This window comes from Scyliorhinus torazame, chromosome 3 (genome assembly GCF_047496885.1).
Source record: "Scyliorhinus torazame isolate Kashiwa2021f chromosome 3, sScyTor2.1, whole genome shotgun sequence".
NCBI classification, from domain to species: domain Eukaryota; kingdom Metazoa; phylum Chordata; class Chondrichthyes; order Carcharhiniformes; family Scyliorhinidae; genus Scyliorhinus; species Scyliorhinus torazame.
Window position 1 is genome coordinate 95,032,326 of NC_092709.1, and position 14,578 is coordinate 95,046,903.

At 51.9% G+C, this 14,578-nt stretch overlaps 1 protein-coding gene across 1 annotated transcript in view; it reads right to left on the reverse strand.

Moving 5' to 3' along the window:
• The window catches only part of cfi (complement factor I), a 136,095-nt gene that overhangs the window by 83,015 nt on the left and 38,502 nt on the right, over window positions 1-14,578 (reverse strand). Inside the window, exon 3 of the mRNA XM_072496000.1 lies at window positions 8,924-8,977. Coding sequence (XP_072352101.1) covers window positions 8,924-8,977 — 54 coding nt within the window. The remainder of the gene's footprint in view (window positions 1-8,923; window positions 8,978-14,578) is intronic.

Genomic DNA, 14,578 nt, shown 5'->3' on the forward strand with positions numbered 1-14,578 from the left:
CCATCCGGTCCCGGGGCCTTTCCCGCCTGCATGCTCCTAATTCCTTTCACCACTTCTTCTACCTCGATCTGTGCTCCCAGTCCCACCCTTTCCTGCTCTTCCACCTTGGGAAATTCCAGCCGATCCAAGAAGCCCATCATTCTCTCCCTCCCATCCGGGGGTTGAGCTTCGTATAATTTTTTATAAAATGCCTTGAACACTCCATTCACTCTTTCCGCTCCCCGCTCCATCTCTCCTTCCTCATGCCTCACTCCCCCTATTTCCCTCGCTGCTCCCCTTTTCCTCAATTGGTGTGCCAGCAACCTGCTCGCCTTCTCCCCATATTCGTACTGTACACCCTGTGCCTTCCTCCATTGTGCCTCTGCAGTGCCCGTAGTCAGCAAGTCAAATTCTACATGTAGCCTTTGCCTTTCCCTGTACAGTCCCTCCTCCGGTGCTTCCGCATATTGTCTGTCCACCCTCAAAAGTTCTTGCAGCAACCGCTCCCGTTCCTTACTCTCCTGCTTCCCTTTATATGCCCTTATTGATATCAGCTCCCCTCTAACCACCGCCTTCAACGCCTCCCAGACCACTCCCACCTGGACCTCCCCATTATCATTGAGTTCCAAGTACTTTTCAATGCACCCCCTCACCCGTAGACACACCCCCTCATCTGCCATTAGTCCCATGTCCATTCTCCAGGGTGGGCGCCCTCCTGTTTCCTCCCCTATCTCCAAGTCTACCCAGTGTGGAGCGTGATCCGAAATGGCTATAGCCGTATACTCCGTTCCCCTCACCTTCGGGATCAACGCCCTTCCCAGCACAAAAAAGTCTATTCGCGAGTAGACTTTATGGACATAGGAGAAAAACGAGAACTCCTTACTCCTAGGTCTGCTAAATCTCCACGGGTCTACACCTCCCATCTGCTCCATAAAATCTTTAAGTACCTTGGCTGCTGCCGGCCTCCTTCCAGTCCTGGACTTCGACCTATCCAGCCCTGGTTCCAACACCGTATTAAAATCTCCCCCCATTATCAGCTTTCCCATCTCTAGGTCCGGAATGCGTCCTAGCATCCGCCGCATAAAATTGGCATCATCCCAGTTCGGGGCATATACATTTACCAAAACCACCGTCTCCCCCTGTAGTTTGCCACTCACCATCACGTATCTGCCCCCGTTATCCGCCACTATAGTCTTTGCCTCGAACATTACCCGCTTCCCCATTAATATAGCCACCCCCCTGTTTTTCGCATCTAGCCCCGAATGGAACACCTGCCCCACCCATCCTTTGCGTAGCCTAACCTGGTCTATCAGTTTCAGGTGTGTTTCCTGTAACATAACCACATCTGCCTTAAGTTTCTTAAGGTGTGCGAGTACCCGTGCCCTCTTTATCGGCCCGTTCAGCCCTCTCACGTTCCACGTGATCAGCCGGGTTGGGGGGCTTCCTACCCCCCCCCTTGTCGATTAGCCATCCCCTTTTTCCAGCTCTTCACCCGGTTCCCACGCAGCTGTATCTCCCCCAGGCGGTGCCCCCCCGCCCATCCCCTCCCATACCAGCTCCCCCCTCTCCCCAGCAGCAGCAACCCAGTAATTCCCCCCTCCCACCCCCCCCCGCTAGATCCCCCGCTCACGTAATTACTCCCCCCATGTTGCTCCCAGAAGTCAGCAAACTCTGGCCGACCTCGGCTTCCCCCCGTGACCTCGGCTCGCACTGTGCGACGCCCCCTCCTTCCTGCTTCTCTATTCCCGCCATGATCATCATAGCGCGGGAACCAAGCCCGCGCTTCTCCCTTGGCTCCGCCCCCAATGGCCAACGCCCCATCTCCTCCACCTCCCCTCCTCCCCCCATCACCACCTGTGGAAGAGAGAAAAGTTACCACATCGCAGGATTAGTACATAAAACTCCTCTTTCCCCCCTTTTTAACCCCCCTCTTCGCCCCCCACATTCGCCCCACCACTTTGTTCAAACGTTCTTTTTAATAACCCGCTCATTCCAGTTTTTCTTCCACAATAAAAGTCCACGCTTCATCCGCCGTCTCAAAGTAGTGGTGCCTCCCTCAATATGTGACCCACAGTCTTGCCGGTTGCAGCATTCCAAATTTTATCTTCTTTTTATGAAGCACCGCCTTGGCCCGATTAAAGCTCGCCCTCCTTCTCGCCACCTCCGCACTCCAGTCTTGATAAACGCGGATCACCGCGTTCTCCCATTTACTGCTCCGAGTTTTCTTTGCCCATCTAAGGACCATTTCTCTATCCTTAAAACGGAGGAATCTCACCACTATGGCTCTGGGAATTTCTCCTGCTCTCGGTCCTCGCGCCATCACTCGGTATGCTCCCTCCACCTCCAACGGACCTGCCAGGGCCTCCGCTCCCATTAACGAGTGCAGCATCATGCTCACATATGCCCCGACGTCCGCTCCCTCCGCACCTTCAGGAAGACCAAGAATCCTCAGGTTGTTCCTCCTTGCGTTGTTCTCCAGCACCTCCAACCTTTCCACACATCGTTTCTGATGTGCCTCATGCGTCTCCGTCTTCACCACCAGGCCCTGTATGTCGTCCTCATTCTCGGCTGCCTTTGCCTTCACGACCCGAAGCTCCCGCTCCTGGGTCTTTTGTTCCTCCTTTAGCCCTTCGATCGCCTGTAGTATCGGGGCCAACAGCTCTTTCTTCATTTCCTTTTTGAGCTCTTCCACACAGCATTTCAAGAACTCTTGTTGTTCAGGGCCCCATGTTAAACTGCCACCTTCCGACGCCATCTTGGTTTTTGCTTGCCTTCCTTGCCGCTGTTCTAAAGGATCCACTGCAATCCGGCCACTTTCTCCTCCTTTTTTCATCCGTATCCAGGGGGGATTCCCTTCTGGTTTACCGCACAGTGTTTTTAGCCGTCAAAATTGCCGTTGGGGCTCCTATCAAGAGCCCAAAAGTCCGTTTCACCGGGAGCTGCCGAAACGTGCGACTCAGCTGGTCATCGCCGCACCCGGAAGTCCGGCTCCACCAGTTCTTAGTATAAATATCAGACCTCAGGGAATGCTGGGTAGTGAGCGAAGGAGAGCGACTGAGAACAGCACGAGGAGTAGTTTGGATTAGAGAGAGTTAACACGAGGATATCATTAGCGACTACTAGATTATAGATTATTGTTAGACAGATTCAACATTACTTTATTACTAGTTGTAGCTCATTAGCATGTGTGAACTTCATTTAATTAATCGGTATCCAATAAATTAGTTTTGATTCAATCTAATGATTGGTGGTTTCTTTGTCATAAACTCACCAGACCATTCTGGATCAAAAGGCAAAGAACAACGACATATTACCACCAAAGGTAATATAACAATCCTGACTTGGAAATACCCTGTAATTCCTTTCCTAACAGCACCTTGGCTATGACTACACCACACGGACTGCAGCGATTCAAGAAAGTAGCTCATCACCATCTTTGCAACTGAAATTAAGGATGGGCAACAACTGCTAGCCCAGCAAAGTTTACATCCCGTGAAATACTCCAATCTCCAATGCCGAAATCGCGTTTGGTGACGGGGCGGAGAATCCGCGAAGACGGCGAAATCGGGGGCGGCGCCACTTTTGCGATGCTCCGCCCCCTGAATCCGCACACTGTAACCGCGCCCTCCTAAAGTTGGCTGAGGCCCCTGATGTTCCGCCCCCAACCGTCCGAGTTCCCGACGGCGTGGGACACATGTGGTCTCACCCGTCGGGAACTCAGCGTGGCGTTGCGGACTCAGTCCAGCACTGCCACAATTGGGGAGGGCCAATCCGCGGGTAGGGGGGACATTAGTCGGGGCTGGGGCACTGTGGTGGGGCGGGCTGGGGCGTGCGAGCCGGCCGAAGGGGGGGACTATTTCCTGGGCCGGGTCCGTGGGCTGCATCCGCCATGAAGCACGGCGCGGCCACTGCAGGCTGCCGGCGTGGGCATGCGTGGCCACAGACCCGCCAATTCTATGGGGCGTATTGGCAGCTAGAGCTGGGAGCTCTATGCTGCCATCCTGCTAGCCCCCAGCAACACGGGCAATCGGTGGCCGTTTTGCACCAGTTGTCCTAGATTAACCGCCACCGTTGTCACACCGGTGTGGGGACTTAGTCTCCTAAATCGGAGAATCCAGGTCAATGTTTTTTAAACGCTGCAGAGTTAGAAATTTGCTATTTGTTGGGTGATTCGTCACGTTGTAGGTGTAACATAAGCGGCTTCCTTGTGGTTCACTTGACAAAGGAAGGTTCAGACGTGGAGATAACTTCAACACGTTTATTAAACTATTTACACTTCTATTACGCGGGTTCGATACTACTGCTAATCCTAATATAGCTACCAGACTGACTAACCAGTTGCTGCAATCCATGTGGTGGGTGTAATATTGAATTAATCCTGTGTCTCTACTCACTGACTGTCTCCACTGTAAAGAGGTAGACCATGTGTGTGGTGTCCTTTATATATGGGTTGGTGTAATGCCCTCTTGTGGTGGTGTCACCTCTGTGTGTATCGTGAATGTCCATTGGTCGTCTCCTATCTAACTGATCTATTGGCTGAGTGTGTGTGTGTGTGATGTCTCCGGTGCTCCCTCTAGTGTCTAGCTAGCCTACATGCATTTACATTGATGCACATAATCACATCCCCCCTTTTTTATATGTTACATATTTTCTGCATACTTTGAGAAAATTGAACAAAAAACAGGTAGATAGGTTAAGGTATACACAAGTCATGGGAACAGTGATTAAACAATAAGTCCAAATCATTCGTGTGAGTCCAAAAACCATCAATCATCATGGTCAAATGTCTCTCTTGGTTATGAACGCCATTAACGTCCCTGTGCCACAGGAACCAAGAAGTGGTCAAATCAGTTTGCTGTCTGATTTGGAGTCCCTTTCGTTTTCTGATGTTTGTGATGATGCTGTCGGATGGCATCTTGTAGCTGATAAGGTGTTGACGTTGAAGAGGTACCATCAACAGTATCATTTGAGGTCATGGATGTGCCATATGTTGAAATTGGATAAGACTGTACGTACTGGTTCTGGCCACGTGCTGTGCAGGAAAGGTGATCCTGCTGAGAACCGTTGAAGCTTGTTGAATTGGAAACAGAATTGCTGCTCTCATAAATACCTGGTGATGGTGTGAAACTAGAACCTTGCATCTGATAGGAATATGCCGTCTGGCCAGGCTGCGGTGCAGCAAATCCTGGGCTGTAACTAGGGCATCCAGTCTGTAGTGCAGATTGCGCTTGCGGTAGTCCTCTTTCGGTCTTGATTCCATTAGTGGGCAATCCGTAGTGCTGAGAATATGCTGCATAGACTGCTGGCTGCTGTATGCCTGAATACTGGGTTTGTCCAGCATGAGCTGTCATTGGCTGCACTGCTGGTGTGGACAAAATGTGTGGATATAGCTGTGGTGAATATTGGTGTATTCCTCTTGGACTGTAGCCGCTGCTTGTTATAACTGGCGCAGTGTAATTGTTAAGTGATCCATCACCTGTCATTGTGGCATCTGCTGTCACCCTGAGCGTGCCATCACTGAGGTTGCGGCATTCCCTGTCTGGAGTAAAGTCCGGCTTATGTGAATCAGAATTGGCGTTTGGTTGCTCCCCATCTGGAGTCTGGTCTGTTTTAACCGAGTCAGTGTTGGTTTGTTGATGCTCCCCGTCTGGAGTCTTAGCAGGTTCACTGGAGTCAGCTGAGATTTCTTGAAGCTGCACGTCTGGAGTCGGAACATGCAGGAATGCATTGACTTGTGGAGAGGTTCGGGCGAATGAGGGTGGAAGTATCATGGTGTCACCGGAGTCACCAGTGGTCTCACAGTGATCGTCGAGTGCCTCTGTACACACTAGCTGAGGTCTGTCACTTTGCACATCTTGCATGGGAAGTGGGATGCTGTCGTCACTCGTCTCACATACCGTGGGTAGAGCCTCAGTAGCTGCTTGTTGTTCACTTGGGTTGGGTAAATTGTCAGAGTCTTCATCTGGTGGTGCAAACAATGTGGGTGGACTGTCATTGTCTTGCTGTTGTCCTTCATTTGGGCTTGGACCGTCATAGTCGCTTGTTGTTCGTTTGGGCTTTGTTCTTCACTGTAGCATGATAGACCGACATGGTCGTACTGCTGTGCACTGGAGCGTGGTAGACTGTCAGAGTCTTCTTGCTGTTTACTTGAGCATGGCAGACTTGCATCGTCTGCCGCTAGTTGGTCAGAGGAGATTGCTAGACCCTCATGATCTTGTTCCTGCAAGGACTGCGCGTCGGAGTCTTGCGTTGCTTCTATCGTGGAGTCTGTCCACGAGCTCTCTGTGGAGGCTTGTGACACTGGAGTCACTTCTTGTTCATGCAAGGAATGTGCTCTGGAGTCGTGTTTCTGCAATTGTGGAGTCTGTCCACGAGCTCGCTGGGGAGGCTTGTGACACTGGAGTCACTTCTTGCTCATGCAAGGACTGCGGTATGGAGTCTTGCATGTCTTCTTTCGTAGAGTCGGGAACCCTGAATGGTGCGGGAACCACACTCTGTGTGGCAGCAGGCCGCTCTCTGTGGGCTTGTACCGCTCTCTGTCTCTTGGTTTCAGGCTGCAGCATAATCCTGCACTCACGAATCGGGATGTCATATCTGCTGGGCTGAAGATCCTCAAATCCGAAGAACAAATCCACGTCTGCGTCGGATTCAATACGGGGGTCGCCAATGTGCAACGCGTCTAGTTGCGGTTCGGATTTGGTACTGGGGTAGCCTCCCAAGGTGAAAGGTTCGTCTGAGTCGTTGTCTTCTAGGACCATATCATCACTGTTTGCGTCGGAGCTGGCATTGGGCTCGCGAGATCCAGAGAAAATGTAAAGGTCGGTTTCGAAGTATTCAAGGTCGGAATCATCGGTTTGGTCGTAGGTAACTGCTTGTTGCAGGGTTCTTCGGAGGTTAATTTCATTTCCTGGTTCAATTTGAGGCATTGTGCTGTCATTCCAGACGAAGGAATGTTGTTTTACGGCTCTGAAAGATTTTTTCTTTGATTTGGGACGTTTCCCCTTTAAATGGGCGTGGTCCGGGGCCCCTGACGTCATGACGCATGTGACATCATACGTAGGAAGCGGTTGCACATGCGCAAATCGCTGTTCCTGTACCGATGGCTGTTTTCGTGATTGCGCATGCGCGGCGTCTCGCGCATGTGCAAACGGACCTTCCCGTTCTGTGCGCTTCTCGCGCAACTGTGCAAGTGCAGTCCCTTTAGAAAGATGGCCGCCGATCAAAACTGTTCTCTGCTCCGGGATCTCGGCCTCGTGGTGAGTACTGGGCTTCTCTTACCTTTTCTTGTTGGTTGGAGTGTATTTTCCTCACAGTATTTGCCGAATTTGTCCAGGACTGCCTGGAAGTCGCTCCTGTTTTGCCCTTTGGAGAACTTGAATTTTTAAAAGATTTCTTCTGCTCTGGCACCGGCAATGGTGAGGAGAAGCTCTGTCCTTTCAGCATCGGTCAGGTCTTCTAGGTCGGCTGCTACCAGGAAGATTTCAAACATTTGCCGGAATACCCGCCAGTTTTCGCGGAGAGCGCCGTGGCACTGGAGCTGCTGTGGAACCCGGATCTCGAACATCTTGCCTGGATATTGTTGCTGGTTGTCACTGTACACTGAGGTATGGCTTATTGGATTGAAACAGTTCAATCCTGGTACCATGATTTGTTATGTTGTAGGTGTAATATAAGCGGCTTCCTTGTGGTGCACTTGGCAAAGGAAGGCCCAGACACGTTTATTAAACTATTTCTACTTCTATTACTCGAGTTCGACACTACTGCTAATCCTACTATAGCTACCCAGACTGACTAACCAGTTGCTGCAATCCACGTGGTGGGTGTAATATTGAATCAACCCTGTGTCTGTACTCACTGACTGTCTCCAAAGAGGCAGATCATGTGTGTGGTGGCCTTTATTTATGGGTTGGTGTAATGCCCTCTTGTAGTGGTGTCACCTCTGTGTGTATCGTGAATGTCCATTGGTCGTCTCCTATGTAACTGATCTATTGGCTGAGTGTCTGTGTGTGTGATGTCTCCGGTGCTCCCTCTAGTGTCTAGCTAGCCTACATGCATTTACATTGATGCTCATCACCAGATGTTCTGTAGTTCATCATTCACTTCAACCAGTTTACAGAACATTACTCTCGCAGGGAAGAGAATTGCAAGACTTTCCTATTTTTAGACTTCAGCCCCCTTGCAATAAAGGCCATGTTGGTCTTAATTACTTGAGGGACCTGCTTGCTGACTTGTGATTCACGAGCAAGAACACTCAGATCCCTCTGTAGAGCAGAATTCCACAACCTTTCTCTATTTAAATCATATTTTGCTTTTCTATTCTACCTGGCAAAGTGGACAACTTCATATTTTCCCATATTAAACTCCAATAGTGCAGCAACTGCTGCTGTGGAGAATCAGGCGATAGATTCTAACAGCTGCACTAGGCAGTCCCAGCTTTAAGAATTCAATCGCGTTAATGAACAGCGTGGAGTGTTGGAGGAGCCTGTCACATACATGGAGTACCACAGGAGTGAAGAAGCCGGAAAAGGCATCCGTTTAAGAATACCTACATTCCATTAGGATCTCTAAAGTGGCCCACTTGTGAGCTCAGTGCTCACTCCAAAGAATGTTTAGGTGATGGGAGTCCAAACTGCAGTAATACCAGAGCCTGAGATTAGCTGCCAGGTTCCACAATGCACGTGTGCGGAACACCTGAGTGCACCATGAAATAATCAGCTCTTTGATTTCAACACTCTGCGACTGCAGAGAAACAGTGTTGTATAATTTGGCACTTTCTGAGTTTAGAGGAAGCAGGAGAAGAAAAGTGGAAGGAGCACAGACCACAGTGATATCAGTAAAACTGAAAGACAAGTCAATGTTAAACTTTAAAGCTCCATTTGTAACATCCTTTTATCCTTGTACAAAACTGGACAGCAGGAAGCACAGATTTAAAAACATCACTTACTGTTTGAGTGCTGTTTGATGTCTCTGTCTCATTGCTCCTTCTCGATGGCAGCACCTGGAGAAGATGGATATAGTTACTGCTGAGGTAACTTTGGGGACATCATTGCTATAATTCACATTGAAATCGAAACTTTAACAGGAGGAAGTATCTCAGAAAGCACTTCACAAATAGGAAGCAAAAACAGATGTCCAGGAAGGGAAGAGTAGTGGGGAGAAAAGAGGACATTTTGGACCTTTGCCAGCGTGTGGCTTTTTGTCAACTCCATTACCTTCTCCCTGTCCTTTCTCTTTGCTCATTTATATTTGTCTCCTCAACATTTATTCCGTTTCTTTTTGATTAATATTTTAATCTCTGTGTCAGTCGCTACTTGTGGTCAAGCATTCCATGTGCAAAGATTCTTCAATTATCTATGCTCTCTTGTTACTCAATTATCAATCATTGGCCATGGGCATTTGAGGCTCTGGAATGTGTGCCCCCATCAGGGTCGGATCAGGAACTCCCAGACATTCAGTTCTCCCATCGTAACAACATAGTGATTACTCAATGAACCCACATGTGCGTGATTAAGCATTGGCCATCAGCTGTGTGTGTGTGCTGCCTGGCCGTGCACCATCAAATTCCTCCAGTGCAGACGGAGGCCATTCGGCCCATTGAGTCTGTACCAACCCTCTGAAATAGCCCCCCACATAGGCCCACCCCCCACTCTATCCCTGTAACATAACCCCACCTAACCTGCAAATCCCTGGACACTAAGGGGTAATTTAACATGGCCAATCCACCTAATCTCCACATCTTTGGAAACTAAGCGGCATTTTAACATGGTCAATCCACCTAACCTGCGCATCTTTGGACACTAAGTGGCATTTTAACATGGTCAATCCACCTAACCTGCGCATCTTTGGACTGTGGGAGGAAACCGGGGCACCCGGAGGAAACCCACGCGGACACTGGGAGAATCTGCAAACACCGCACAGACCGTGACCCAAGTTCGGAATCGAACCCGGGTCCTTGGCGCTGTGAAGCAGCAGTGCTAACCATTGTGCCACTGTGTCGCCAACCATGCAAGCCACTACTTGCAGCTCAATGATGGATCATGGTCTCGCACTACCTCTGGCCATCTAGGACTGTGACCTCTCTACAGTTGGAGGGTCTGGAGTGGTTGCACCTCAACAGCCCATTGTGCAGGTGAACTGACTGCAAAGTTAACTTGTAACCTCTCGGCATGATAAAGATGTCAAGAAATATGTGTTTATGATACGTGAGTAACAGGGAGGGGGGGGACTAGAACATAACCTTCTCTGATCCATCTGCATTGAGGAGCGGTTTGAACAGCCAAATGGTTGTCATGCTGATCCCCCCCTGTGGATCCATCTTTCTGATTCCTCCTGAAGGAGCTCTCTGCCAGGTCAACCCCGCCCCTCTCTCCAACTCCCTTTGGAAGCAGGTGTGAGGTTGACGCGAGTGCATCGCTGAAGACTTTTGACTGGAAATAGCTTCCAAGTTGGTATGCATATGGCCTTTGTGAGGGGACGGAAAAATTACTTATTTACAGCTTCTGAACGTTGCAGCAGGATATGCTATGCAAATTCTGATTCAAAGTGGACTGTTAGTGGCGTGCGCAGCTGCATGGCTGCCTTGCCGGCTGCGGTGTTCCGTGCCCATCCACCCCAACCCCACAGCCCACCTCCTGGCCACCCTCCGCTACTTCCCCCCGGCCCTGGCAGAAGCCCCCCCCCCCTGGCCAGCGGCACAACTGTCAGCAACCTATGGCGATGTTAGACATTTTCCGTACCCGCTCTCTCTCCCTCAGCAGCCACGACGTCAGTTTTCCGACTTTTGTTTTTGAAAAATATTTTATTGAGGCATTTATATTATATATTTTAACAGAATAAGCAACCACACACCAACAACAACAAAACCCAGCCAACATGGCTTACGTAAACAACACCAACCTTCCTCCACCATACCCAACTCCCCATGCCTCCCCTTTCTAAACCTCCCCCCACCTGCCCCCCCACCCCTCCCCCTCCTTCCGTAGCGTGAGAAACCCGGCGATGTCACTAACCCATTCCCCCAATTTCGGGGGCTCCGAGTTCCTCCATGCTGACAAGATCCGTCTTTGGGCTACCTGGGAGGCAAAGGCCAAAACGACGGCCTCTCTCACCCCTTGAACTCCCGGTCATCCGTCACACCAAAATTCGCAACCTCTGGACCCGGAACCACCCTTACCTTCAGTACCTCTGACATGACATCAGCAAACCCCTACCAGAATCCCTCAAGCTTCGGACATGCCCAAAACATATGGACATGATTCACAGACCCACCCGCACATAGCCCACACCTATCCACCACCCCTTCTAAAAACCTACTCATCCGGACCACAGTCATATGTGCCCTGTGGACCACCTTAAATTGTATAAGACAAAGCCTGGCACACGGCAAGGACGCATTGACTCGCCTCAGGGCATCCTCCCATAACCCAGCCTCCAAATTCCAACCCAACTCTTCCTCCCACTTCCGCTTCACCTTCCTTATCGGGGCTCCCTCCCAATCCATAAGCTCTTTATAGATTTCCGATACCTTCCCCTCTCCCACTGCCACTCTCGACACTACCTTGTCCTGTAGTCCCTGGGGCGATAGGTGCGGGAAAGTCGATACCTGCCTCCGCACAAAGTCCCTCACCTGAAAGTAGCGAAACCCATTCCCACCAGGCCACTCAAACTCCTCCTCCAGCTCTTCCAAGCACGGAAAGTCCCCGTCTATAAACAAATCCCCAAACCGCTCGATCCCTGCCCACTGCCACCGCCGAGAAACCCCACCCAGCACTCCCGGAGCAAACCGGTGGTTGCCACACATCGGTGTCCACACCAACGCCCCCTCCAGCCCCATGTGCTGTCGCCACTGTCCCCACACCCTCAGGGCCGCCACCACTACCGAGCTTGTGGAGTACCGAGCCGACCACCTTCATCGGCATCTCCTCCAGTCTCTTCCCCTGCCCCCTCGCCTGGATCGGAACGACCTCGCTCTTCCCCACGATCAATTTATACCCTGACAACCGGCCAATTCCTCTAAGATCCCCACAATACCCCCAATACCACCCAAAGGGTCCAAAATATACAGTAACAAATCATCTGCATAAAGCGAGACCCTGTGCTCCCCCCACCCCCCGCCCCTGTACTATCCCCTGCCGGTCCCTCGTGCTCTCAGTGCCATCGCCAATGGCTCTATAGCCAGGGCAAAGAGCAGTGTGTAGAGTGGACACCCCTGTCTCATCCCCCGGTGCAGCCTAAAATTGTCCGAGTTCGCCCAGTTCGTCCGCACACTCACCGCCGGTGCCTGGTACAGCAGCCGGATCCAGTCTACACCACCCTGCCCAAACCGCCTCAAAACCTCCCATAAATAGTCCCACTCCACCCAATCAAAGGCCTTCTCCGTGTATATGGCGACCAGCACCTCCACCTCTCGTCCCTCGGGGGCATCATTATCACGTTTAGCAACCTCCTGATATTAGTCGCCAGATGTGTCCCCTTCACAAACCCCGTCTGGTCCTCCCCTATCACCCCTGGCCCACTGTCCTCAATTCTCGAGGCCAAGATCTTGGCCAATAACTTGGCATCCACATTTAACAGTGAGATCGGCCTATATGACCCATACTGCTCCGGATCCTTATCCCGCTTCAAAATCAAGGAGATCAAGGCCTGCAACAATGTCGGGGGGAGCAACCCCGCTCCCTCGCCTCGGTAAACGCCCTCACCAACAAGGGTCCCAGGACCCCCGAGAACGTTTTGTAAAACTCCACTGGATATCTGTCCAGGCCCGGGGCCTTGCCCGATTGCATCGCCTCCAGCCCCTCCACCACTTCTACCACCCAATGGGGGCACCCAGCACCTCCACCAGTTCCTCTTCCACCCTCGGGAACTCCAACCCCTCCAAAAACCGCCTCATCCCTTCTACCCCGGCCGGGGGTTATGACTCATACAGCCCACTGTAGAAATCCCCAAACGCCCCATTCACCCCCACCCGGTCCAAAACCATATTCCCCGCCCTGTCCTTCACTTTCCTGATCTCCCTCGCTGCCTCCTGTTTCTTCAATTGCTGCGCCAGCATCCTGCTCGCCTTCTCCCCATGTTCATAAACCGCCCCTCTCACCCTCCTCAGCTGCCTAACCCCCTACCCGTGGATAACAACCCAAACATCTGCAGCTTCTGCCGTTCCTTCAACAGCCCCATCTCCAGGGCTTCCGAATACCTCCTGTCCACCTGCCGAATCTCCTCCACTGGCCTTTCCATCTCCACCTGCTCCGCCTTCTCCCTGTGTGCCCGTATCGATATAAACTCCCCTCTCACCACTGCCTTCAATGCTTCCCACAACGTGGCCAGCGAAGCCTCCCGTGTCGTTTAGTTCCACGTACCCCCGAATGGCCTCCCTTACCCTCTCACACGCCTCCTCATCCGACAAAAGCCCCACATCCAGCCTCCATTGTGGGCACTGGCCCCCACCCTTACTCATCCGCAAGTCCACACAATACAGAGCCCCCTGCCATAGCCCCACCTGGTCCAGCCCACGCCCTGCACCTCCTCAGGCCCGCCCTCGGGCACCCACCGTCATCGACCCTCCCCAAACCACATTTTAGAAACCCGTCCCATGTCAGCAGTACCCCCCTCTCCCCCCCCCCTCCATAAAATAGCAACCCCAACCTCCATCAACATACAAACCACCTGCTTGCCCCCCACTGTGCTTCTGTGAACTAGCCCGCCCAGGTAGCCAGGTAGCTGATCCCCCCTCCCGCGCTCAAACACTATCGCGGTGCAAACTTTACAACACCACCCAACACAAAGAAAAGAACAACCCACCAAGAACAAACACAAAGTAATGGCCCCAAACACAATACAAAAATAACCCAAACAAACCCAAAGGAACAGAAAGGGAACATCTCCTCCAAAGTCCAGTGTCCTCCATCTCCTGCCAATTCACTGTGCCGGACAAGTTCCATCGCCTCCTCAGGCGCCTGAAGTACATCTCCCGACCCTTATAGGTCACCCACAGGCGCGCCGGGTACAGCATGCCAAGCTTCACCCCCTTCTTAAAGTGAGCTGCCTTCACCTTGTTAGAGCCTGCTCTCCTCTTGGCCAGTTCCACACCCAGGTCCGGGTATACGCTTAGCTCATTACCCTCCCAGGTACAGCGCCTTGTCTGCATAACCCACCTTAGGACCCGGTCCATGTCCAGGAACCGGTGCAGGCGCACCACCATCGCCCTCGGCGGCTCGTTCCCCTGGGGCTTCCACATCAGTGTGCCCAGTCCACTTCCAAGGGCTGATCAAATGCCCCGTCTCCCAGCAGCTTCTCGAACATTCAAGCAATATACACGCTGGCGTCCGCTCCCTCGCTGCCCTCCGGCAGGCCCATGATCCTCAGATTTTTCCTGCGAGACCAATTCTCCAGGTCCTCCACTTTCTCCTGCAGCTATCCCTGTTGATCCCGCATCATCCCCATCTCAGCTGACATCGAGGCAAGGTGCTCCTCGTGCTCCCCCACTGTCTCCTCCACCTTCTGGATAGCCTGGCTCTGGGCCTCCAGCCTCGTCTTCATGCGGTCGATCCCCGCCTTCATCGGGTCCACCACCCTAGCCAGATCCTCCAGATTCCCCTTCCTC